The 25,740-nt window shown below is 36.8% G+C and overlaps 1 protein-coding gene across 2 annotated transcripts; it reads left to right on the top strand.

Annotated features, from left to right (window-relative positions):
* The first annotated feature begins 11,950 nt into the window (after positions 1-11,950).
* LOC122967239 lies at positions 11,951-25,720 on the top strand. Of its 2 annotated transcripts, none has more exons than XM_044331777.1 (6): positions 11,951-12,084; positions 20,396-20,502; positions 20,650-20,797; positions 22,358-22,478; positions 22,561-22,686; positions 24,979-25,720. In XM_044331777.1, exons 2-6 carry the CDS (start codon positions 20,440-20,442, stop codon positions 25,349-25,351), a joined length of 831 nt encoding a protein of 276 aa, XP_044187712.1. In that variant the 5' UTR covers positions 11,951-12,084; positions 20,396-20,439; the 3' UTR covers positions 25,352-25,720. The 2 variants fall into 2 exon arrangements, with proteins under 2 accessions (XP_044187712.1, XP_044187711.1); XM_044331776.1 differs by having other exon boundaries at positions 11,953-12,084; positions 20,626-20,797.
* Positions 25,721-25,740: the final 20 nt, after the last annotated feature.

Below are 25,740 nucleotides of genomic sequence, written 5' to 3'. Positions count from 1 at the left end.
AACAAAAGATGATGAAAACCTTCCACACACATGTTGACACAAGGCAGAGCTCAGGTAGCGATGATGGTTACTGGTTCTATTCAGACATTGTGATTAGTCATGAGTGCCGCAGCTGAGTCAGAATGTTGTTTTCATAAAACCAAATGTAGAGTGAAAGGCTGCTTGCGTTATTTAAAAAATGAGAAAGTACAGCAGCTCCAAAAACCAACATGTAGTTAGTCTGATGATATAATGGTGAAATGAGTCAGAGCTTTAGAAAATATAATACAGACAAATACAACTAGAATATATTTTCAGTTAGTAATAGGACACAGTGTGCATGTAAAACTAACTGCACAGTGGACGGTGATTCACCTTAAAAACACAGATTCTTATTTTATGAACCCACACACTCACCTTTTCATTTTTCAATAACACTTTGTTATAAAGGTACACAAAATCCTGAGAGGAACAACCTGATTAAGTGTTAACAGGAAGCTCCTGAATAAGTCTGAATCAAGGACTATGTAGACTTGGGGATGCTACATTAATCAATCATTATGTGATGATTAGTTTATAGTGAATTGATTGACCACTTTCTTCATTCCTGATTAAATCTGAATCAGCCGCCAGTGGAAAACAACTAATAATTAAACACTAATTACTGAAACATTAGTTATTATTTTTGTGCTCCCTTAAGTGTAGTGGTGATGGCTAGCCGCTGATATGCTAGCATATGCAGCTTACAGTAGAGAAGACTCCTTACACTTTTGCTCTTGTATTTGTAGTCTTAAAGGAGGTACAGACAAAAAAACCTTAGGAAGATAGTGTTAGTGAATATTATGGACATGGAGGATGAAGTAAGATTTTTTACTTTTGTTATTTGGTCGCACAATGCCAACAAGCTGCAGCTAACTGTTAGCATGCTAACATTTGCTAATTAGCACTAAACACAAACTACAGGAGTCATTAGTGTTGTGGGTATTTGGTCACAAATCAAAGTATTGTACAAATTACTATTTTAACCTGATGATGGCGCTGAATGAAACGTTAAAGTATCACTAAAGTTATTACAGTTCATTCTGAAGGGGACTAAAGTTTGTACCAAATTTCATTGCAATCCATCTGATAGTTGTTAGGACATTTCACCCAAAACCTCGAATGTCAACCTGCTGGTGGGACTAGAGGAAAAGTAAGGCAATCACAAAATTCACTGGGATTCAGTCTCTGAGGAACATGGAGGTCTGTACAAAATTTCATGGCAATCCGGCCGATGGTTGTTTCAGTCTGAACCAAAGTCAAGAAACCGACATTGATATTTCTAAAATGTAACCAAGTGTTATACGTGTCCTTCACAAACATATTTGTTGTTGGAAGATAACTGTTTAAAATTAACTAATTAATTAACTAAACATCATTTCGCAGGGTTGCCATTGAAATAAAACAAAGACAAATGGAATGAATGCAAAAATTCATAATATTAATTTGAGTGTTATGTCATTTGAAGGTAAGAATCATTCATTTGAAGGAGAAAACAAAATCATGTTTTTTGTCTGAATTTGCCAAAAACACCTGGAGTAAATACTGACATGAAAGCACTCAGAGCTTGTTTTGAGTAAATAAAACTGTCCCTGTGCAAGCTTTCAGATCTCGACTTACGGGTTAATCGTGGGCTGAATTTGTTCTGTATTTGAGCAACAGTTTTGTCACTAATAAACTTTCATAACCAACAGGTAATTCTTTAAAAACTTCCCTCTGACCTTCCTTGAGGCAGCCAGCTGTCGTCAGGAAGATCCATAACATTAGCTGATAGCGTCAGAGCTCGCAGTCAGACGCCACATATCTCCGCCATCTCCAACTGCAGAATCAAAGCCAAAGGATTAAAAGCCGCCTTCTGCCCTTTCTTCAAATTCTTATTTATATCCACAGAGAGGAAGGTATGAAATTTCACTTTGAACTAACTTCTGAGGAATGTTTCACCTTTTTCAGGCTCCTTCAAGACGGGAGATAATTTTCAGTTAATAGTTTTTTTCCTTAGAAGAAAAGAGAACTAAAAGAAAAAAGATCACACGATTAATGTGTGGAAAAGTGAACAATAACTGACATTTTCAGCCAATTTGCAAATATTAAATACAGTGATTTGCTGAGATTTAATTTCTAAAACATAAAGTTTTACTCTTTTTATTTACCGTTTGCTAATTAAGATCCCTCACACTTTTGCTCTCGTATTTTTAGTACTAAGAGGGGTTGAAAAAAGAGAAAATTACTTCAGAAGAGAGTAGATGAAACCGAGTGAGGATAATTAAGAAATTAATCGGAGGGCTGCATTTTTGTCATGCAATTTTTGGTCTGATCGCAGCCTAAAACATTATCGCTCTATGATCCTGACTGAAGGGGAAGAACCTGCTGTTGCACAGTTGAGATTTCAGAAGGATGTTTCGGATCGCTTTAGTTTGCTAGCTTAGCTTTAGCACAGATATAATATATATTCCTTTAGCTGAATAACAAATAAACAATGTTTAAGAGTGCACTTGTTTTTAAAACCTCATCCAAACATTGAAGATCAAAATGTTGAAAATCCTGTGGCGTACTGAGTCTTGTTGAGCAGACAGTCGGCCGTAAACCACTAGCCGAGAACAGAGGGAAGGTTGTCTCCAAAAATGAATATCAGCCATTCCTGATGTAAATTTACATCCTCTGGAGGGTTGTAAAGACTTTTTAGCTGCTGAAAAACCAGCAACAGCACACTTCCAGTGCTGATACTCTGGTACCACCACAACCCTGCTCACTCTTGAGCTGCAAATTTCAAAATTTCAAATAAACTTAAAAAGACAGAGGAGATAGCACTGACAGCACAGGAGGCACCACCATCACCCCAATCCATCCAAAAGCTCATTTTTCATCATGTTTTCCACCATATTGGCCATTTAACTTTGTTAAGATCACAAAAGTTTAGATGTATAATAACAAATACTGTCGAGAATGAGAGATTGCACTGAGTTACAGAAGGTAGACTAATAGACACCAAGACTAGTCTGAACGTGACTTCAGGACTTCGGCTCAAATGTGTCTCAAAAGAAAATGGGATGCATCACCTTCAGCTTTCATTTTCATCAGGTATGAAAAATCTTCACTCTTTGTGGTGCAACAAAAAAGTAAAATCCCGTCATCATTCACTCTGTTAGCACAAATTAAATTGTAGTTTTCTGATAACAAATCTTTTCCACACAACAAGTGACAATCAGAAAGGACAAACTGTCCCCTGAACAACAACAGGTGACCACTTCAGAGAAAGCTGCACCACTGATGTACAATCTGTAGCCTTTCTTGTCCCTTTGGTAAAAACGAATGTACAAAGTGCACCTTTGTGGCATCAAATTGGAGGATTTATTGAAGGTGAAACTTTGCACACGGCCGTTTGAGGTTGTCAACGTGCACAGTCATCAAGGCCAGCTTTGACATTTTTCCCTCAAGTTCAGAAGGAACACAAATTTAAAGAGTATTTATTTATCTACTTGATGAGTGGACTGATCACCTCTCCTCAGGAGCTGCTGCAGCTCAAGCCTCGGTGAACAAACAGCTAATCTATCTCTGCAAGTGAATCAGGTAATATTGGATTATAAGGCAAGAAAAATACTGTCATTAGTCTCACTGTCAGGAATAATTCAGCCTTTTGTCTTGGCCCTGCTGCTCTACAGCTGCAGGCAGTAATTTATGCAGAAACATAATGGCCTCATGAAACACATCAGACGCTCTCTGATCACCTGAGCAACACAGGGAGCAAATTTACATCCATTTAAATCACTGGCAAAAAGGCCCAAAGATGCTCTGACAGGCTGTTTTGCTTATTTATTTTTTTCACAGTAGATTATTCTGGATAGCAACCAAAGAAATATAAAAGAAGAATTCTGCATGCATCATCTGTAACTAAAGATCACAAACGAATAAACAAATAAATGGAAATATCTTATCTCAATTACATCTTTCTGCGACTAAAATGTAATAAACATGTCCCTCTTTCCTCCTATTAACATTTTATGAGGGCATTAACCAGAAGATGCAGCTTTGTCATGAACGTAGACATTAATGTGACCTTCAGGATGAATTGTAATAACTTTGGTCACCCTTTAAAGCAGCTATAATCAATATTTCTATAATAACAAAGTAAACAACATGTTCGGTGTGGCTTGTAGTGATGAATCTACAGAGAATTTGCAGTGATTCTGTGGTGCCATGCCATTGGTCCAAAGGCACATTATTCCAAAACCCAAATAGTTTGAAAAAACTTCCCATTGGACTGAAAGCCGACAGTCCGATGGCCTGTTACCCTGAAAACAAAAGCCAAGTGCTCTGAAGGCTTATTGCTCCGATATGCAAGTGCTCATTTTAACCCAAACCATAATCTTTCGTTACTCCTAACCAAGTGGTTTTTGTACCTAAACCTAACCAGACCTTTACCACAGCGTTGTCACACCATAAAACATCATTATCTTTTAACAAGCACGTCAAAATCAAACAGACTTTTCACTATTTACTCAGTTCTTCTGATAAATCTGGCGTCATGGTTTATAAAGCAGGACTCTGAATTAATGAAATCACGTTATATCCATTGTGTGGACGTGTTTCAGAATGTCAAACGGTAACGTTATGTAGCCGGGTGGTAAATCGGTTCAGATGTTATTTTCCACTTCGCTGCGATACAGCTCTCAAAGTTGTTTGAATGTTAATACATGTGTTCTTTGTTGTTTTCTTTTGAATATACAATTGTTTAGATTTAATTCAAATGTGAAGTAGACTGTAAGTGGGCTGTGACAGTCTCACTTGTTATTGCCAATTTTGGTCATAAGGTGGCAGCGTTGAGCAGTATTATTGGTCTTTCTTCCTGTTTATGTGCAAACAACCTGGAGATTTGCAGAGTGGATGATGCTGTGACTCCATCGTGTAAAGTAATAGATAAATACACACATATCTTGTAAAATATCCCTGTACAAATACCTAAAGGATGTTATCTGTCGATATTTTAACGAGATGGTTTGATTTAGACACTCTTGGAGTTGATGTCCTGGGATTTTGGCGCCAGACGTCGACCATTGTGTTCTCAGTTGCATAGCAAGGTCATGTTAGCGTGCATCAAGCCACACCATGCTATTGTATTTTGATACTAGAGAAAATGTATGAGTGTTACAGGACTCAGTAGCTTAAACACTCTGTTAAAATGACCTGTTGCAGATGCGGTCAACAATAAAATTAAAGCTACAAGAACCCCGAAAGTAACTGTGTCCTGTGTGGCATCTAATTCCACGGGCTACAGTTACACATCCTACTTTATTTATTTAACTTAGTTCACAGAAGAGCTGTTAAAGTTAAATATCAGTTGAAATGAAGGAGTCAGTCACTTAACTTCAGCGCCAGAGTGTGTATTTTCAGAGCAGTGGGCGGCATCCAGCCTATAGGCTTTGCTTGGGAGGCAGCCGGGGTAAATAACGAAGGGTGGAAGACTTTCCCTGCTGTATTCATGTGTTCTGGGGTCGTCTGCTGCAGCTGATAAGTATGTTTTTGCCCAATCTGGCACAAGATGTTCTCCTTTAACCTAGACTTGTCCCCAAAGCCAGTTTAGTTATAGTTGTAGATTAGAAGTGACTCATCCTCCAAACTGTGCTTTACATAGATTTAGCTTGAAGAAGCCTTCAATGGCCTGTGATGTAACGCCACCGACTCTGGCTCTGTCCAGAGAATCTGCCATCTGGGAGGGCAGATCTGAATGGCGGCCTTGAACCTTTACCAACAGATGTCAGTTGACCCTTTCTCCAAGTTGACCATCAAGCTCTGTTCTGCTACTCTGCTTGATTATCCCAAATGCCAGAACTGTAATTAGGGATATAAACCATCTCCCTCCTCAGGTGTCAGGGCAGAGTTGGGATGAGGGTTGTGAGTATATTTATTTTTTTGTAATCTTGCAAATTTGTGTGACGTATGCTGTATTTTTTTTGATGTTGCCCTCAAACTAGCTCCTGCCTTCACTTCCTCTTATCTGCCATCTCCTTTGTAAATTGTTTATTTGTTCCCTGAGTTTTGCTTTCCTGACATTCCTTTGAAATGAACACATCAGTAATGTGATTATGTTATAATATTAATTAATGTTATAGTATTAATAACACTGTTAATCATAAAACCACAGTGTTGTCAACAGCTTCATCATGTAACTGTTAAGTTACATAAAATGATTATAAACAATCATTTTATGTATGAAATCTTATATCTTATATAACATCCAAACAATGTGTTTAACAAATTGTGTTTAAAATACTTTTTATGAAAAGTTGGCTATGAAATAACATCACAATCAATTCACAGTTATGAATAAGTTAGTTAATGTTTCATCTGTTAAAGAATGAACATTTAAAATGTTAAAATATTAACTTGGTGTAACTTAACTCACCCTTTATAAATAATATTGCTGTGACATCATCACTGCGCGCAAGATGAGGTGCAAACAGCTGTTAGCATTGCAGAGGATTGATGTTAAAAAATACCCATTTCAAAGCATTTATTCAACAACAGATAACATCTTTAACAACTTGTGATAACATAATCATGTCATACAGACGGCAGTGCTGTGAAAAGCACAAATTAAATCGAAAATGTACATTCTTGCTGCTCTAATTATCTCCCCGAGCTGCAGTCTCCAGTTTCGAGGGCAGTGGGCGCAGCTAGCAAACTTACTGAAATCTCACAGGAACAAATGACGTTGGGGTCTTGTGGCTTGTTCTGGGAGGAAAGAGGGGGAAATGAAGATGACATAGATATAAATTTCATTCACAATCTGGAAGTATTTATTCAGCAATCAGCGAAAAAAGGTCTTTACGGAACATAGTCAGTCTACGTCACGTAGCTCACATCACAGCTTTGGCAAAGTTCAACCTCAGAGAGCAACTAGCTTGACTGTAGAGTCCAAAATCACTCATTTACTAAATAGAGTTCTATTTATCCTCCCATCTCATTTAATTTAAGTGTTCAGATTCTGAGTGTCATTTATGCAACTTATAGTGCAATGCATTGAAATGTAAAGGTGCAAAAATTAACATTGTGCGACTCTACTCTGCGATCTGTCACTTGATGTCACTATTAAGTTATTATATTGGGAGGAATGAGAGAATTTCAGACACAGCTTGTTGCAGCTCTTGTGGCTGAAACTGTGGTGGGCAAATAGCGGCTTGAGGGCCAAATCTGGCCTTCCAACAAAAAATATTTGGCCCCTTAAAAAAAGCTAAAGTTTTATATAATCTTTTACATGACACTTCAAAAATAAAACAGTAGATAACAATCTAAATACAAGACTTATCTAAATCCCAATAAATATGAGGTTGCAACCTCTTATACACGTAGATGAATGAACACAGATACATCACCAGAACAGATTTGTGTCATTAAAAGTACTTCAGCTTCAACCATGAATGAAGCAGGTCATTGTTTAGTGTGTGTGTGGATTACTGAATATGACATCAGCCCTCAGATTCAACCATAAAACTGTTTTATACAAACAAAAACATGTCAAATAACGTGTGTTTTCAATGTGTCTGTGCAACGATGGTCCTCAAATAAACAGCTCTGAAAAAATCTGGCCCATGGTTGAACTTAAAACATCACTTGCTGCTTCAAAAGAAATCATCAGCATCATGTCGTTTATCGTGACAGTATGAAGCTTTCAATAAAGAGAATAAAGATTAAAGAAAAAGGGGGAACTCAGTGATACTTGGAGCTCAGTGTGCTGTCGTCTGACTGGTGATGAGAAGTCTGGTTTCTGACTGGTATTGGGAGGCCGGAGACAGACAAAAGGTCCTGCCTGGCCTACTAACCAGTCCAGTCCAGACTGGCCTGGACAACAGCGCTTCACTGAGGAGGAAAACAAGAGGAGGGAAAAACTGAACACAGGTGGGGAATACAAACGAAGTGCTGAACAGAAGAGGTGAAGGGATCAACACTTAGATAAACGCTAGAGGTCTTAAGATGTCTGGTCCAGAAAAAGCAATTCCAGTGTTTTTACATGTTTCAAACATATATATAATATATTGTATTTCATGTTTTTGAGGCGTGTTTAACCTCCTTTCTGGAAGCTGCTGGTTTCCATTTCATTCCATGCAGACAACTTAACTTGCATATTTACGTAATCCATCAAAGAGAAGAGAAGAGGAAATTGTGTCATTGCAGCATGAAATTGTAATTAACACCAGGGGAAATAACATAAGCATGAAAGTAAACTGAGTTATGTAAAAATATGCAAATAACAATTTCAGCTAGTGTTAAATAGAACGTATTCATGGGAGTTATGTAAAAACAAGAAGTAGGCTAATGGATCACAGAGTCATCAAGCTGTTTCAGAACAAGAACAAGCAAAGAAGGAACAATTGCACTAGTTAGTTATACAACAGTACATGTTAAAGCATACACTGTAGGTATACATATAATACATACATATAATATTCTGTTTCTGCTGTATGTAGAGTGCGGGAGACATTTCACCTCTCACACTACATACTTGTGTGTAACTATAATATGAAGAGCCTGCAGAGGGACATAATGTACATATGATTAGACACCATATCCACCATATCCACATAATCTATAGACATGTAAAGATTAAACAATGAGATATTCATAAAGGATGTGACACATCTGGAGTTTTAAATTGCCTTTAAACTGCTCAGACACCAAACACTGGACCACTGGAAACTGAGTCGTTGGCCAAAAAATAGATGAAAAGCTTCGACATTCATTACTTAAACTGACTTACATTACTTAAAAGTAAAGTTTTGATTAAAGTCCACCACTTTGTTTCCAGACTGAAATATCTCAACAACAATTGGTTGGATTGCCATGAAATTAGGAACAACCATTTATGTCCCCCATAGGATGAATTGACTCTGACGCCATCATCAGCAGGGCTGGATTACTAACCAGGCAAAGTGGACCCTAAAACCTTGAGGTTCACACATTTGGCAGTTTTTGGTAATTTCAATAAGGGCGAATATCAGGATATACACCACTAAAGCTCAACATCAGGTGACCTACAAGTCCTCCAAATTAAATGACCACATAGGTCATTTGTACCTCCAGAACGACCCACTGGAGCGCAATATTCCCGCTTTCCAAAAACTTAACAAATCATTGTTAAAAAAATAATAATGTTATATGATGTGACATCGCTGTGGTTAAGGTCTGGTTAGGTTTAGGCACAAAAACGACTTGGTTAGGGTTAATGAAAGATCACGGTTTGGGTTAAAATGATCACTTGAAATGTGGTTTATACTTCCTTAGAGTTAGGCAACCTTTGTCGCCAAATGCTTGCTCATGGGGGAATTGTTGGGTCTCTGTAAATTAAAGAGTACGGTCTTGACCTGCTCTATGTGAAAAGTGCCTTGAGATGACTTTTGTTGTGATTTGGCGCTATATAAATAAAAATTGATTGATTGATTGATGGCAACAGTAAACAAACACCATGTTAGTTTTTTTTTTTTTTTAAATGTCCCGACTCGCAGTTGGAAACAGGAAGTGAACAGTGGTCTCCTGCAGCTAAGTCCACTTTTTGCCACTTTTGCCATCCATCTACCCAACCTGCCTCCTCCAAATGCATCCATCTTAACTGCGTCAAGTCATATACTGCGCCGCTAGATGGCGTCTTTCACTCATATGTAACTATAGGTAAATTTTGGTGGCTGAATTTATGACCTACAGGGTTGTTTTTCTTGGAAGGACGGACTCCAGGTGACATGATAAGGTCTTGAATAGGGGCCCTGTGTCAAAGTCTAGTAAAACCTCCATTATTTCAGATTATACACACTGAAGATCACTGGGTTAAGTTTTTGGGTTGTCTTGACCCAGTTTTAGCGTTTTTTTTATTTTACTGTTTTTTTTATAATCTATAATACTGTTTTAACTTACATGTCACGGTTTGTCATTGATTGTTAATAACTTGTTTATCTTTTGAATGTCATTTTCACACAGTTTTGTACAAGAAACAGTAAATTTGTGACAGTTTTTAGCTCAAGGTTGTTGTTTGTAACACTGGGTGAAAATAAAACATTGCTGCAGGGTAAAATTAACCCAGTGTTGTTCTGGGTTAAAACTTTTTTTTTAGTGTGTATTTTGCTTACAAGGTACATATTCCTAAATAATTTTTGCTAAATCAGATATCACAAGACCTGAATAATTCACGATGCACAGAGAGCGGCCATTTTTACCCAGCGGCCCCTATGTAGGTTAATCTAATATTTTATTCTTCCAGTATTTGGTGTTACTATACTGTGTATTGAAGCCTGTGTTTAGTGATAATTAGCAAATGTTAGCAGCCTCACAGAGCTGCTGGCATAACTGTAGACTCTTAATCTTGTTTATTTGTAAATCCACATTATGATATAGTCTACATTTGGACTTGTCAAGTCAAAATTAGAGATGCCAAACCAACATTTTTTAAATTTGTTAGATTAAATTCAGAGATACTTAGTCAAAATGTTGACCTATGAAGTACAATCTCATAAATTTGAATTACCAAATTATCAGTTTTTAGAAAGTAAATCCAAATCCACCATTTACTTCTTACAACAATCTCATACACAAAAACAAATAGAATTCATAATTAGCTCAGTTTTTCTCATTTTTCTTTGCCTTTCTATCACATATTTTAACATTGTACTTCATAGTTTTCAGCATTGATTTCTTTCCTGCTTTTAGAAATGAGCTTTTATAAACCAAAGTTTGTTATCTTGAGTTTAGTAAAATCATGTCCAACGAGTGTAAAAATTAAACCTTCCTCTCTGCTCGCCTCAGTAAAAAACCAGACTAACATCTTTCTTTGATGTAACACAGCATCCTGTCTGGTTTTCATATGCTGCGACATCAGGGGGACGAGTCTGACACCTCGACTTGTGTCGAATCCTGGCAGAGATCAGATCGCCGCTCACAGATGGAGAATGAACCAGAACCAAAACCTAATGTTAACAGTCTGTGTTTGGGAATATAAAAAGCTGAGAAATCATGAATTAATGCATGCAGGTCATATTTTTAATGATGTCAGTGATTTGCATGCTTTCTTGTCTACGCTGATAGATGTACAGTGTATCGGCTTTATGATGAAACTCTTTGAAGAAATTCCTAAGACAATTACACAACTTTAAGTTTGAGCTGGACTGTTATTAAACTTTTCCACTTTCAAGGCACAAAAAAAAAATTAATCCATTCATAAACTCTTCATAAACAGTTTGTACTGTTTTTTCTCTCTTAAACTCACTGAGAACAAAAGGAAAACAGAATTGACTCCTTGATTCATTTTCTGCCAACATTTATTTTCACCAACCCCAAAAAAACCTTTTTCATTGACCTTCGCCAGCGGTGGAAAAGTATTCAGATCATTCACGTAAGTAGAATTATCAGTTTTAATAGTACTTAAAAAGCAAAAAACTTAAAAATGGCCCCTCTGATTGATATATTTTCTATATTTGACATTATTAGATTAACACTGTTTCCCTCCAAAGAGTCCCAAGATAAATCGGAGGTGTCCTGAGATGATTCATGAGGTTGGAGAGAAGAAAATTACACAATTTTATTTAAACAATGTTATTAAAAGCTAACATTGTCTAAAACAGAAAAACATTGAATCTAATTATCTTGATCTTTTTAGCTTTGAAAATGTGAAACCAGCAGAAGAGAAAAACATAACGTTGCATTAATTTCCTTGTAACAGATGATGCATGGCTTCAGGAGCAGTTATCAAACATGAGCCTGTGGTTACTGACACCTGCTGGACACAAATGTCAACACGTCTGTTGTTTCCACTGAAGATCCTGAACTTTTATTTTGTTTTATTGCTGATGAGCTCAAACAAAAAAAAATCTTGTGTCTGTGAATCTGGTCGGCGGCTCAACTCTTCCTCCTCTCAGTGGTCCACCCCCTCTATAATAAATCACTGCAGGTGTGAAGGTCCCGTTCCCATGGCGACCAGTCAACAGAGTGATTCAACACCAGACTATAATAGTTTCAACTTCAAAAAGAAGAAGAGAGAAGTTCAGCAGAGAGACAGAGACGTCCAGTCTGGATGAATACTGATTACATGTGAGTCATATTCACAGTATGAAGCTTCCTGTCTGCGTCATTCACCTCTGAGGTCTGACTGATTATTAGAATTTATCTAAAGCAACAGATATTGATTCTAATGTGACATGTTTAAATTATTATTAAATTAGTATTTCTACTTTATTCTTCTTTATACTTCCACTTAACTACATTACAGGGAGAAATATTCTACTTTTATTACACTACGTGTATCTGAAAGCTGTTTTTCAGATGATTTGTTGATGATGTATCGTTTTTTAGATTAAACCACAACACAATTTAAAAAGAATTAGCTTCACGTCAACCAGTAACACCTTTAAAATGTTTCTTACATGTTAATGAGATTGTCAAGTGGTGCAGTAGTGACATTCAAGTTTCATTTTAATTGTCATTTTACAAAACGGAATTGCACAATGAGATTCAGTTGTAGCCCCGTCCACGCTACACATAAAAACAATTTAAAAATATTAAAATATTTTAAATTACAACAGAATTAAACGATAAATTTGGCAAATTGGAAAAAAGTACATAAGTAGCATAAAAGAAGAAATTAAAAAGGAAAAGCTATATTATATCTTCAAGGAATATACAGTTACATATATACATGCAAATAGTATATATACTTTATATTATATAGACTTTATATACCCAAGTTTTTACAATATGTAATGTGTATGCTTTATATTCTTTACTTAAGTAAATAATCTGAATATTTCTTCCATCACTGTCTAAAAGCATTACTGAAATTTGGGACAAAAAACATAAATATGGGTTGATATTTGATTTAATTTTATATAGAGTATGTTTTTATTGAATTTGACTTTTTGGAGATACAAAAATAATAAAAATTACCTTTTATATCATTAGTTTAATGTGTCAGCTTTATGTTTTAGAGCTTAAAGAACCTTTAAAATATTCTGCTTAGACTTTATAATAAGGATGCAAGACACGTGTAACTGCAGTCATGCATAACTGAAGCATGATTTGCGATTGAATGATGATTTAGGGCATAAATTATGTATGAATTCATGTTATGCACTATTAAAAAATGGATTTATTCATTCACAGTAACTTTATACATTAATGCTGTTTATCCTCATCTTGATATGAAAAGTTGAAAGAGGGTTTTAGGATTAAAATTGTTATTCTTAAATTATTAAGTATAATTAAATATAATTTTGAAGTACTTGTACTTTACTTGAGTATTTCCATTTGATGCTACTTTATACTTCCACTCCACTACATTTCAGAGGGAAATATTGTACTTTCTACTCCACTACATTTATTTGACAGCTTTAGTTACTTTTCAGATGAAGATTTGACACAATGGATAATATAACAAGCTTTTAAAATACAACACATTGTTAAAGATGAAACCAGTGGTTTCCAACCTTTTTGGCTTTTGACATCTTACAAAAAGCAGTGTGTAGTCGGGGTCACATTTCACATGTCTATGAGTTGTTAACAGCTCCACCAAATAGTGATTTTCCCCTCTAAACTTCTCACATGCTTTCATTTCAATAAATGTTCAAATAAAAGTGCAAAAACTGAGAACAGATTTGTGTATGTATTTATCAAGAAACTGAGGCATCCTCCCATCCTTTTCTTTTCAATCCAACAGAGGGCGCTGTAACCAAACTTTATGAGCTCAACTGTACCACTGATCTGAGAAACTATAGGACGTTTAAAAATGACTGAAAGCTTTCCTCGAGTGTGCTATAAAGGAACACAAACTGACAATGAACTGCACAGATGAGGCAAACCAGCTCATTTTATTATTCCGACACTGTTCAGAGATAAACACTCGGCTGAGGAGCTAATACTGCAGATATGACCTTTCTGATAGAGCTGCTGTCAACATAAGCAGGGATTACACTCACCTCATGTCCTACAGCGCTGTGGGTGAAACATGTCAACTGCTTCAAGGCTCAGAGCTCTCTGTGCTGCCCTAGTTACATGTTTTTAGAGGAAAGCAGCCTTCTTTTTTTTTTTTTTTTTTAAATTTTTCATTACTAATTCACTGGCAGTGGAGGAATGTAAAGTATATTTACTCAAGTACTGAACTTAATATAAGCATAAACTTTAAGGTTATTCAGAGGGAATATTGTTTTTACATTTATCAGACATTTATAGTTAGTAGTTACATTACAGATTAAGACTTAGCACACAAAAACATGATGAGTTTATAAAATATGATGCATTGTTAAAGATAAACTACCCAACTGCAGCTACATAGAATAGTTAAAATTAGCACCAATGCTCCTAACAAATTAACGCATTAGTAATAATAATGATATAATAATATAATACATAAAGTATAATACTCATAGGGGGAATTTAACTGAATTATGAGTACTTAGCATCCTGCTAATAATACATATGTATGTTTACTTAAGTGACATTGTGACTTTTGTAATTTATAATTTTAATTTTCTAATTTTACTTAAGTAAAACACCTGAATACGTCTTCCATCACTGCTTATAAAGTATTAGTCTTATCAGATAAAAACTTTGTACCCCCGAAAATGTCATCAGTATCATCAGAATCTGCAATCTGCAGCAATTTTGATGATTGTTTAAAATATCAAAGACTCTGGTTCCAGCTTCACCAAAGTGACATTTTGCTTTTCTTTTTCCATTTTATGGAGGTTGGTGTTTGAATACATCACTCTGGGCTCCTTAACAGCCATTTTTCACTATTTTCTGTCATTTTACACACATAACAGATTAGATGATAATGAAAATAATTGTTAGTTGCCACCCTAAAAAAATTACCCAACAGTATATAAAATACTTAAAATTAGCTCCACCTCACAGGAGTCATATTTACTGCATCAAGTACATTTAGCTAATGATATGTACTTTTACTTGTGTATGATTTTCAATGCAGAACTCTTACTTGTAATGGAGAATATTTACAGTGTGGTAGTTTTGCTTAAAGCAAAATGATGTAAGTTCAGATGGAAGACACAACATATTTTTCTTATTACAAATGAAATGTTCAATTCATGAGCAATAATATCCACCATTGCTCATTTCAGTAGTAGTTCAGAGGTTTTCCTGCTAGAGCCTTATTTGGTCTGGAATGACCAGTAGCTCATTGCTGACTCACACTTGATGACTCTTGAAGGACAAGTTCACAATTTTTCAAGTGTGTCTTAAAACAACTGTCAGGTATTTATATTAACACTGAAAGGGGTTTTCCTCGCTGTAATCATTCCTCCTGTTCATATTGACTGTTAAAAGATCCCCTTCAAATGTGGTTTCAGTGTAAGTGATGGAGGCCAAAATCCACAGTGTGTCCACACAGTCGTTTAAAAGTTGTTGTGAAGCTTATATGAGGCTTCAGCCGTCTGAGTTAGTCATATCAAGTGGATATCTGACACATTTACAGTCTTTTTAGCATCAAATTCCCTCTTTGTGTTTCCTCAGACAGTGTCTCCCTGTTGAGCTGCGGTGGAAGTATAATAATAAAAAGAGGGACTTTGGCACCAAAAAGACTGTAACGTTGAAAGATTTCAGATCTACTTGATTTGAATCTTCATATTAGCTTCAGATAAACTTTTAAATACATTTTTGCACAGAGGGAGGACTGGATTTTTGGCTCCCATCACTTCCATTGTAAGTACATTATGAAGGGATCTTCTAATGGTCAGTATGAACAGGAGGAATGATTACAGCAAGAGAAACATGTTTCAATGTTCATTTGGGCTCCTGACTGTTGTTTTAAGACACATTTGAAAAATTGTGAACCCGTCCTTTAAATAATTAGCATTAAGCATTCACCATTATCAGCCCATCCTCAAATGAAAAACAACACTGTAGGTCGAAAATTCAGCCGGAAAAACTGACTTATAGTTACATTTGAGTGGCAGACGCCATCTAGTAATTATGACCCGAAGAAGTGAGTCTATATAAGTTGACAAATTTTCATATTAGAATGAGGTCGGTTCGGTGGATGGTTAGATAGATAGATGGCAAAAGTGGACTTAGCTACAGGAGACCTGCTGTTCACTTCCTGTTTCTAACTGCGAGTTGGGTCAGTTAGTATGATTGTCATGGCGTTCACTGTTGCTGTAATGACGGAGGTTGCCTAACTTTAAGGAAGAATAAACCATGTTTCTAGTGTTAATTTTAAGTCAAACCATGATCTTTTTCTAACCCTTTTGGAAAGCTGCTGATGCATATTAGAAAACGCTCCTATGTGGTTGTTTAATCATGAGGATGTGTTGACCATTAGATAATAAATTACACTTGTGGCACAGTAGCTGCCATTCAGCAAAAGTTACATGGTCTCGCTTCAAGTAAAGGATTGAAATATTTCTTCAACCACTGTTCATTTGAGCTTTTTTGTTAAGTTCTGCATGAGAGCCTGTAGGAAACTTTCCTTGAGTTTCATGTTGCATGAGCACACACTTTGGCACTCATGTGGTCAGAGTAAAACATGACCGCTGTGTCCGAACAGTCCCCGCCATGCTTTCCACACACAGCACCAAGCGCACACCTGTGGTTCTCCACAGATATTTGCAGAGTGGTTGGTGGAAACTGAAATTCTCTTTGAAGTGATCTGCCTGTTGCAGAGGCATAAATATGCATGAGAGGAATTTTATAAGTGCAGAGATGAAAGCCACATAATGTGTTGTATTGTTCTCATAGGAAGCATTCCTTGTTTTCTGTCAGAAACATAAAAAAAGCAGTTTGGATTCACAGATGGTTGAGCTCATTCAGTGATTCAGAAGTTTCATTTTTGATCCTCAGAGGGGATTTTAACATATTACAGACACAGGAAAAAAGGACGACCACCTCACTATTATTACTAGAACTAATATCTTCATTTTTTTAGATTGAAAAGTACATTTAAAAGTGCAATATGTAAGAATTATGTAAGAATTTAGTTTAAAACATTCAAAAATTAGCTAAAATGATCAACAGAATGTGAAGAAATCATAAAATGAGACCTTCTCTGACTTAGTTGCCTATAACAGCCTTGTAAGGTTTCCAATCCAAAGGATGTGACATTTATGGGCGTTCCAAAGTGCCTTGCCTCCCTCTTGTCCCCCTACAGCGCCAACAGAGTGCAACACTAGCTAACGTTAGCTTAGAAATGGAGTTTGTTAACATCTGACCCCGAGCTGGCTTTTTTCCTATTGGACAGCTAAGCTGACATTATTGCAAAGCATGTGAAATATATTATGATATTGTGGTTTTAGTTGGTAAATGTTAGTGCCACTGCTCACTCACGCTGACGGAGTCCAAGTGACCATGTTGACTGCAGTTGACTTAACGACCACCAGTGTTATTAATGAGAAGGAATTTCTGATTCTTACATATTGCATCTTTAAACTATAACACGTAACTATTTTGCATTAAAATGTCTAAAAACTACTAGACCTATGTTATATACTTTGTTGAGTTGTGTATTTACATTATCCCAAATGTTTCCAACAATTTTCAAACCCAGAGAAATCAGTAATTTTAATCAAGGTAACGGTTGTTTCAGTTGTCCACCACAAGGGCGTCTACCAATGAGTCTACCAAATACGTCGGCATTGTGGTCATAAATTGACTTTTATTCAGTTTTAAGCCACATTTTTATGATAAACTTTATAGATCTTGGTCGTTTTTAACTATATCTTTTAACCGGATGAAGGATTTAAGTCATCAGATGTCTGGATATTAAATTATCAGAGAAACAAGCTGAGCAAACGTTAGCGGCAGCTCAGCTAGCAGCCCCTCTTGGATGTCCTCTTTCCACTGAAGAGCATCAGAGAAACACAGATTTTTAATGTGAAACTGCTTTACTCACTGTTTTTACCCATGTTATTCCCCATGTATGTTTGTTTTGGAGAGAAGACCTCTGTGAATAATTTGGCTCACGGTAAAAACCTCCTGAACATGAACACCGAAGTAACCCTAACCTGGAGAAGCTGGTTGTTTCACAATGAGGACAACAACTCCCATGATCCCACGCTTTTGTTATTGTTTTGATTTAGAGACCCCTAGTGGCAGAAATTACATATTGTGCATTTAAATGCTGGTACTTTACTCGAGAATTTCCATTTTTTTTCTTTCTACTTGTGCTCTACAGAGGGAAATGCATTTATTAGACAGCTGAAGTTACTGTATGAGTTACTTTGCAGATTAAGATTTTATTCAAGCAGCATATAAACAATGAATAAATGGTTTATACGGTATACAAAATAGTTAAAATTAGCATCTCAACCAATTATAACAGTAAATTTATACTTTTGCGTTAATGCGTCAGTAATAATAATCCAATATGTACTATAACACTCACATCGAACTGAATTATGAGTATTTTTACTTGTGATACTTTAAAAACATTCTGCTAATAATATTTTTTACTTAAGTGACATTTTCAGTGTAGGACTTTAACATCTAATGGAGCTTGTTGTATTGCAGTAGTGATACTTTTACTTAAGTATAAGACCTGAATACTTCCACCTCTGCTTTAAATATTAGACTTGTCAGATAAATCATCTTCTCAAGATCTTTGAAGAACAGGGATTTATTTTTTGATTATTTTATAAACACATAATAGCAAGTACGAATGACAATGAATGAATTACCCTCAACTGAGTATTTTTCCATTTCGGTATTAGTACTTTTACTTAAGTACATGAATACGTCTTTCACCGTAATCAGTAAATCAAACACCTCTCAAACTCAGAGGCATCCTGACTGGCTTTCCTCCAAGTCGGAGAGTCTTTCCCCGTACCCCTTCGACTCCAGACGGGATTTCCTGTCTGTGTCTGAGGGAGGGGCTGGATCTCAGGAACCCCTCCCCCCACCTCCCCCCCCTCAGCCCCCAACTCCCAGTCTTGTGACTGGAACATGTACTGGGACATGTACTGGGACTGAGGAAGCCAATGACAGCAGTGAACTCCCTCGTCATGTTTAACTGGTCACCATGGCTTTGTTTCCTGCCTTCATTGTTTAAGATGAGCAGGAAGGATGAGCCATCACTAAACTATCGTTGCTATTCTTCCCTTTTGTCACTCTGTTGCTGTAATGTCGTATCTGCTGGGTTTAAGCAGGATTAATCACTTAACGGCGCTGTAAATCAGGGCGTCTGCACCTACTAAAGTTTTTTACTGTGCATGTCCAGTCACAGGTTAACTGGTTTAGTCACTGTACCCGGTCTGCTGTACAATAACAGCCAGACTGCACGTAGGCTGATGCCCAACCATTATTTTTGCAGTTTGGGTTACTTGGAAAGGTTGTGGAGTAGGTCAACTAATTTGAAAAAATAGAAATGACATTTTTGAATAAATAAAAAAAATCCACATACTGTATTGAGGCAGCTTTCACACCTGAACATCACATGTTGAGAGTGTGTGAAAACTGTAGCTAAATTGGTAATTTAAAATATATGGGCTGTGTCCGAAATCACTCCCTATTTGCTATATAGTGCACGACATTTACCCTCCGCCATTTTAATTAAGTGTCCGAATGCTAAGTGTGTAAATATTTCCGTTATACAGCGCCCTCTAAAATTCCACAATGGAACGAAAAAAGTAGCGTCCATGGCATGTACACTACTTCCTGCTAACAATCCCACAATGCAATGCTCCACATTTTAAAGATGTGAAAACTACCATCACGTGACTCTACAGCTAACTGTGATGAGGATGAATTAGTGTTCGAAATCTTGCTTTGCTGCTCACTATTTAGTAGTAGTGAATGATTGAATAAGGAAGTGATTTGGGACACAGTCATGGTAGTTGGCTAAAAAGTTGGGATAATTGGTGAAATAGCTAAAAAAAATAATGTGTAAATGGTTGAAATGGTTTGCTAAAAGTAATAACTTATCCGTTACTTTTAGCTATTTCTTTAAGCTATCTGTGTTGATGGTGAAATAGCTAAAAGTAATAGATAAATTGTAATGGATTTGGTTGAAATAATTAGCAAAATAATGGAAAAACAGCTAAAAGTGAAATGATACATTGTTTAAATAAATTTTTATGAAGGGTGTTCATTTGACAGGGATGTGGATCTGACACAAAACAGTTGGGACCTGCTTTATTCATTTTTAGTTTTTCAGCTTTTTAAAGTTAGAAATAGTCTGATTTACCAAATCTGTTTATTTATTCAAACTGACCTTACATTCAGCTGTATGTATCTTTTATTGATAGTGTAAAACTGATACGTTGAACTGTAGGATTATGGAAAAACCAAAAACAACAGCTTCCAGTGATTCTACTTCCAGCATAAACAACAGTATTTTATCTGTTCTTGCACAATGAGCGACTGACATCAGCCATCAACCTCATATCTCATGTAAACACAGAGCTGAGTGCTGCTTCCTTCCTCGTCCTGGATGAGACATTTCACATGCAGGAAAACATGAAGAAGAAAAAACAGCGGCCTCCAAAACGCAACAAAGACCATAAAAAGGTGCATAAAGAATCAGTCACTCGTATACAGACCTAAAAAAAACATTAAGAAACATAACTAGAATTGCAGATTTTGAAGTTTTGGTGGTATCTTTGTACTGATTTGTATTAAACATCATTAAAGGTTTCCACGGATAAAACCCGCCAGGCCTTCAGGTCCAACAGGCGAGAGTTTGAGAGCTTCCTGGACAAGATGATCGGGTGGTTTTCTGATCATCAGGAGCAGGTGGATGAGCGTTTCAGCCCCGGTGACGCAGACAGAAGTGGATCTGTCAACCTGAACCATTTCCAGTTTGGTAACCCGTCACCTCTCTGCACTAGTCTGAACAAGCTGTGGGAAATGTCTCCCCCTGCCCCTCTTCTTCTTGCTCTTGTTGATGATTGTTTTATACGCCTCAGATCTGCGGGGAGGGTGGGGGGGGGGCCCCAGTTGAAAACTCTCGTCATCTCTCCTCGCTCCTTTGAATGTCAGCTACTCTTAAAGGAAAAAAGAGATTAGAAAGAGATATGTGAGTCAGTATTAAGCAAATGCCACAGTGTGGTTGCACTGAAGTATTTAAGGAGGGTGCTGTGAATCAGACTTTGATAATGTGAGCAGTGGCTCATTTCCTGGAGAGCTCTCTGTAGCTCTCTCATCCCCCTCGTAGATAAGAGCAAACTGGCTCTGGGAAACAAAACCGGGACAATGTTCCTTTTGTCCGTCAAACTTCAGACACACAGGGTAAACTATACTCGGCTCAGCTCAGACCTGCAGGATAGAAAGCTGTGAGGTGCAGACTGTGATTCAGTGGGAATTACCTCAAACTACACTGAAGTCTTCACACATAAATAAATATCCACAAAGAAGAATCACAGCAAAGGCAGTAAATCAAACCCATTTTCAGTTAGATTACATTTTTTACTATGCATATGGGGATGGAAACCACATTACAAGCTGTAGAATGAAACTGATATACTGATTTTTAAATATTTTTATCTCTATGTCTTTATCTTGATTTTTAAATATGTATTTTTTTTAAGGTTCCTTCTCAATCAGTGTTTTAGACTACATATCTACTGCCATTTCTTTTTAGGGTACTTAAAGGAGGCATATTATGCACATTTTCAGCTCTGTGTTTATAATCTGGAGGGCTACTGGAATATCTTTGCATGATTTATAGTTGAAAACACTTATTTAACGCATAATGTCAGTTGCCAAAAACTACCCATAGTTACATTTGAGTGACAGATGCCATCTAGCGATCTAACAACTATGACCCCGAGATGTGGTGCAGGTCAGGTGACATCAATATAAGGTAACAAATTTCCATATTCAGAGGTCGCGGGTTGGGTGGCTGGTTAGAGCCTAACGTGCAAAAAGTGGACTTTGTTGCAGGAGACAGCTGTTCACTTCCTGTTTCCAACTGCCAGTCAGGACAGTTTTTTTTAAAAACCGTAACTATGATTGTCATGGTGTTTACTGTTGAAGGTTGCATAACTTTAAGGAAGTAGTAACTTTAACCCACACCATGTTTCAAATGATCATTTCAACCCAAACCATGATCTTTCACTAATTATAACCAAGTGGTTTTTCTGTCTAAAGCTAACCAGACCTTAACCACAGCGTTGTCACATTGTAAAACATCATTATTTTAACAGTTATTTGACAAATGATGTGGTCCAGCTGATGACTGCTGGAGTGCATGGTCAAACAACCTACAGTATGTGGTTGTTTAATTTGGGGGACTTGTTGGGTTTAAATGTTGTTTAAAAAAAAAAAACCTGAACTTCTGCAACATTTCATCCATAATAAACAGTTTTAAAGTATTTGTATTGAGAAGGTCTGCTTTCATTGACCCCCGTGTCTCTGGTTGCAGGTCTGATGGACTTGGGCGTCCCGTGTCAGCAGTTTCAGCTCCACATGTTGACTCAGCTGCTGAAGACCGCTGATAACATGATCAGTTATCAAAACTTGAGCGGACAAGTACAGAGACTGAGGTAAGACAGACTATTTTCTGTGTTTGAGTATCTTTTTTTCCCCTTTTATTTAACTGTGGCTGTTTTATTGTTGTAATCAAAGACTGAGAGACGACACCGAGCTCGAGGACTTTATGAAAAGACGAGGAGCAGCTGAGAAGGAGGACGTCTCCTGTTTGGATCAACGTGTTCACCGTCACTTGAGACTGTCAAACCCTGAAAAGGACAGGTACTTCATATATATGAACACAAACTGAGGACAGAGGCAGTTTAACAGACAGACAGAGATCAGCTGGGGAGGTGACTCCTCTCAGTACCAGTGGTGGAACGTAATTTCTTACCCCATTAATCATCTCACGTCCCCTCAGACTTATCTTGTGACCCTTTAGAGGGCCTCAAGTCCAAGGTTGAAAAACACTGGACTTAAATATCAAACTGTATATAAAATTAGCTCCACCTCCATCAGCTACACCAGTAAAATATGACTTAGTCGTAAGCAGATATAAGTGTTTATTAATGTATTTGTCAACGCTATAATTCCCCCTGTGGGTGGCCGTGAGCGGATGCTGCTGTACAAACAGAAAATGAACGACAATATAGTAAAACACAGGTGTAATACTGTCAAATATGTCTTAATGACAAATACTGTGCATTAGTAAACACTTAAAAATATCCTTTTATCTGCTTATAACTCTATTATTATAATATAAACAATTTATTAAATGTTTGTTTACTGCTTAGAAATGCTAAACATAATATCATAAAATACTGTTTCAGTCAAGGGGCCATTTTTCTGCAAAATTACTTTTTGCTGATAATACTTCTGTACTTTTACTTAAAGGAGTTTGAATGCAGTTCTTGAACTTGTAAAGGACTATTTTGACATTGTAGTATAAGTACTTTTATTGAAGTAAAGTCTTCCACCATTGCTCAGTACAGACATAACAAGCTCACTTGTAGAATAAATGGAAGGACCAGCAGCTTGTTCCAACATTACGTCAAATGAAGCCATACACACATCAAATATGTCCCTAAACAGTTTCAACAGCTTCTGCGGCTGAACTGGTACAAACTGAGCAGCTCCTGACAAACTTCAGGCCGTGTTGACAGACACTAACTGCTGCGACCACACCTCCGTGTCTGAGGTTAACTAAGCCAGAGTTATTTCTGACCCCCAGCTATCAGCAGTAAATCACACTGTGACTCACTGCCTGACGCTAAAATTACAAATACTACTTCATGACACATGACTCAGCAGCTTAGTAAACAAAGAAGACCTTATGTTGACCTTTAGCTGGACCTTTACACAGATGTTGCCACCTTTGTGACCCGGTTGGCATCATGTTTAGTTTAGTAGCAACATATGATACTGTGTTTGCAGGTGTCTCCTTTACTTTTCCAGGATTTAACAAAAAAAACAAATACTGCATTGGATCAAATATAAGAGGTTTTAAAGATAAGAAACATATGAACAAATTAAAAACCAAAAACACCACATTTTGTCGTTGTTGTGTTTTCAGTTTTGTTTTGATGTCTTATAACAAAATACTTTCCATAAAGCAGAATGTAAATCCCACATTTGTCTAGATTGCAGTCAAACACTCAGACTCTGAGTTTTACTTAATTAATTTGTTTTTCTGACCAAATGTTATATGAGAAAATCAAAATTTACAAGCTGAAGGAATACACCTTTCTGAGCCAATTATATTTGTCAAACAGAACATTTCATCTGAAGCTGAATTTATCAACAAAAATGCTGTTGAAACATATACATACATAATGGGTTTTTATTGAATTATTATCATTATCTGTTGTGTTCATACACACAAGTGGTCGGTCACTTGCTGTGTACTTGTTACTCCTGTTTCATAAGCTTACTAAAAATAAATAAACTAGGCTATGACTGATTAACTCACTATAAATGGACTTGAAGAAACATGCAAGCCTAGCAACAAACAGCTACAAACAACCTCTAATGCAACACTGTCTCTGCAGAAGCTGGAAGGTAGTATTATGAATACATAAAACACGTAATTTTCAGAAAAAAAATCTCTTAAATTACAGTTGGAAAAAAAAATACAAAAATGTGTCAAAGAATTGTTTTATGTGCTGTTAGTTTGATTTGTGAAATACAGTGTTTATGCAAAATTATTGATGTATTTTCTGAAGTTGTAATAATAATAATACTACATTAAATTTTAGGTGCCTTTCACATAACCCAAGGACACTTTACATACAGCAAAAAAAACATAATAACGACAACAGCAATAATAATAATAATAATAATAATGATAAAAGATACTTTTTTTCCATTGAAATGTTGTGTTTTGCACTTCAGGGCCACCATACAGTTCTCCTTGTAAAACATTACAGTCATAACTTGATTTGTAAAACCCATAATTACATTCACTCTCACAGGAGTCTTGTTTCAAAGCAACAATTTAATTCCCTTTTCTAAACCCTCAGAACAACAACACATGAACTGGACGCTGTTTGATCTAAAATCCAGTTTTAACTTCAGGTTCCTTCGTCTGAGCGTCAGACTGATTCCCTTCGACTCCGCTGCAGCCCATCCGGGGAACTTTGAGGTGGTTTTGGCGAGCAGCAGCAAAGTTTTCAGTCTGATCAGGATTATCCGAGAGCGGGTCGGGATCCAGAGCTCCAGGCTGGAGGTTTTCAGGAGCAGAGTGCCCACAGAGGAGGTCCGCCTGCCCCCAGAGAGCTCCTTGGAGGAGTGCGGCTTCGAAGGAGGCCCGGAGGAAACTCCTCCAGAGGCCGCGGTGTTCTACGACTACAAGCTGCCTTTTACAGACTGTCCCGTCCTCAACTGTGATCACTACTTCAGGGCAAAGCCGGACTCTGCTGGCAGGACTGTCTCTAAATTACATAACTGACAGCGTTTCTTCATCAATGAGTTCTGCTGTCACACTGAAGAGTCATAACTCTGATTTTTTATGGGACAAATAACTTAATAATCAATCATTTGTGAGTTCTGTCGCTGGTTGCTGGTTTTTGACAAACATTAATGTTTTATTTATATAAAATCTGTTGTGTATTCTGGTTAAATTGTTCCTTGTGAAACTTCTAAACAGGAAGACAAAGTATACAAAACAACAACAACAAAAGGGGTTTAGGGTATAAAGACTTTTGACGTTCAGATGTTTTATTATTTTCATATTATAAAGAACCTGTGCAGTCAAATCAGTCGAGCTAAACTGTGGAGGTTAGAGTATAAAATAATAAAATAAGGGCGTGCAGCTACAGCAGAACAAGTAAACATACA

The sequence above is a fragment of the Thunnus albacares genome, chromosome 17 (genome assembly GCF_914725855.1).
Source record: "Thunnus albacares chromosome 17, fThuAlb1.1, whole genome shotgun sequence".
Classification (NCBI taxonomy): domain Eukaryota; kingdom Metazoa; phylum Chordata; class Actinopteri; order Scombriformes; family Scombridae; genus Thunnus; species Thunnus albacares.
This window is presented reverse-complemented; position numbering and strand designations above follow the sequence as displayed.

Bases quoted from the DNA above. Each gene is read 5' to 3' on its own strand.
- LOC122967239 (XM_044331776.1), top strand. From the start codon at position 20,440: ATGCAGGAAAACATGAAGAAGAAAAAACAGCGGCCTCCAAAACGCAAC. The intron at 20,503-20,625 runs GTGCATAAAGAA...ACATCATTAAAG, and splicing joins GCAACAAAGACCATAAAAAG to GTTTCCACGGATAAAACCCG. The intron at 22,479-22,560 runs GTAAGACAGACT...TTGTAATCAAAG, and splicing joins GGACAAGTACAGAGACTGAG to ACTGAGAGACGACACCGAGC.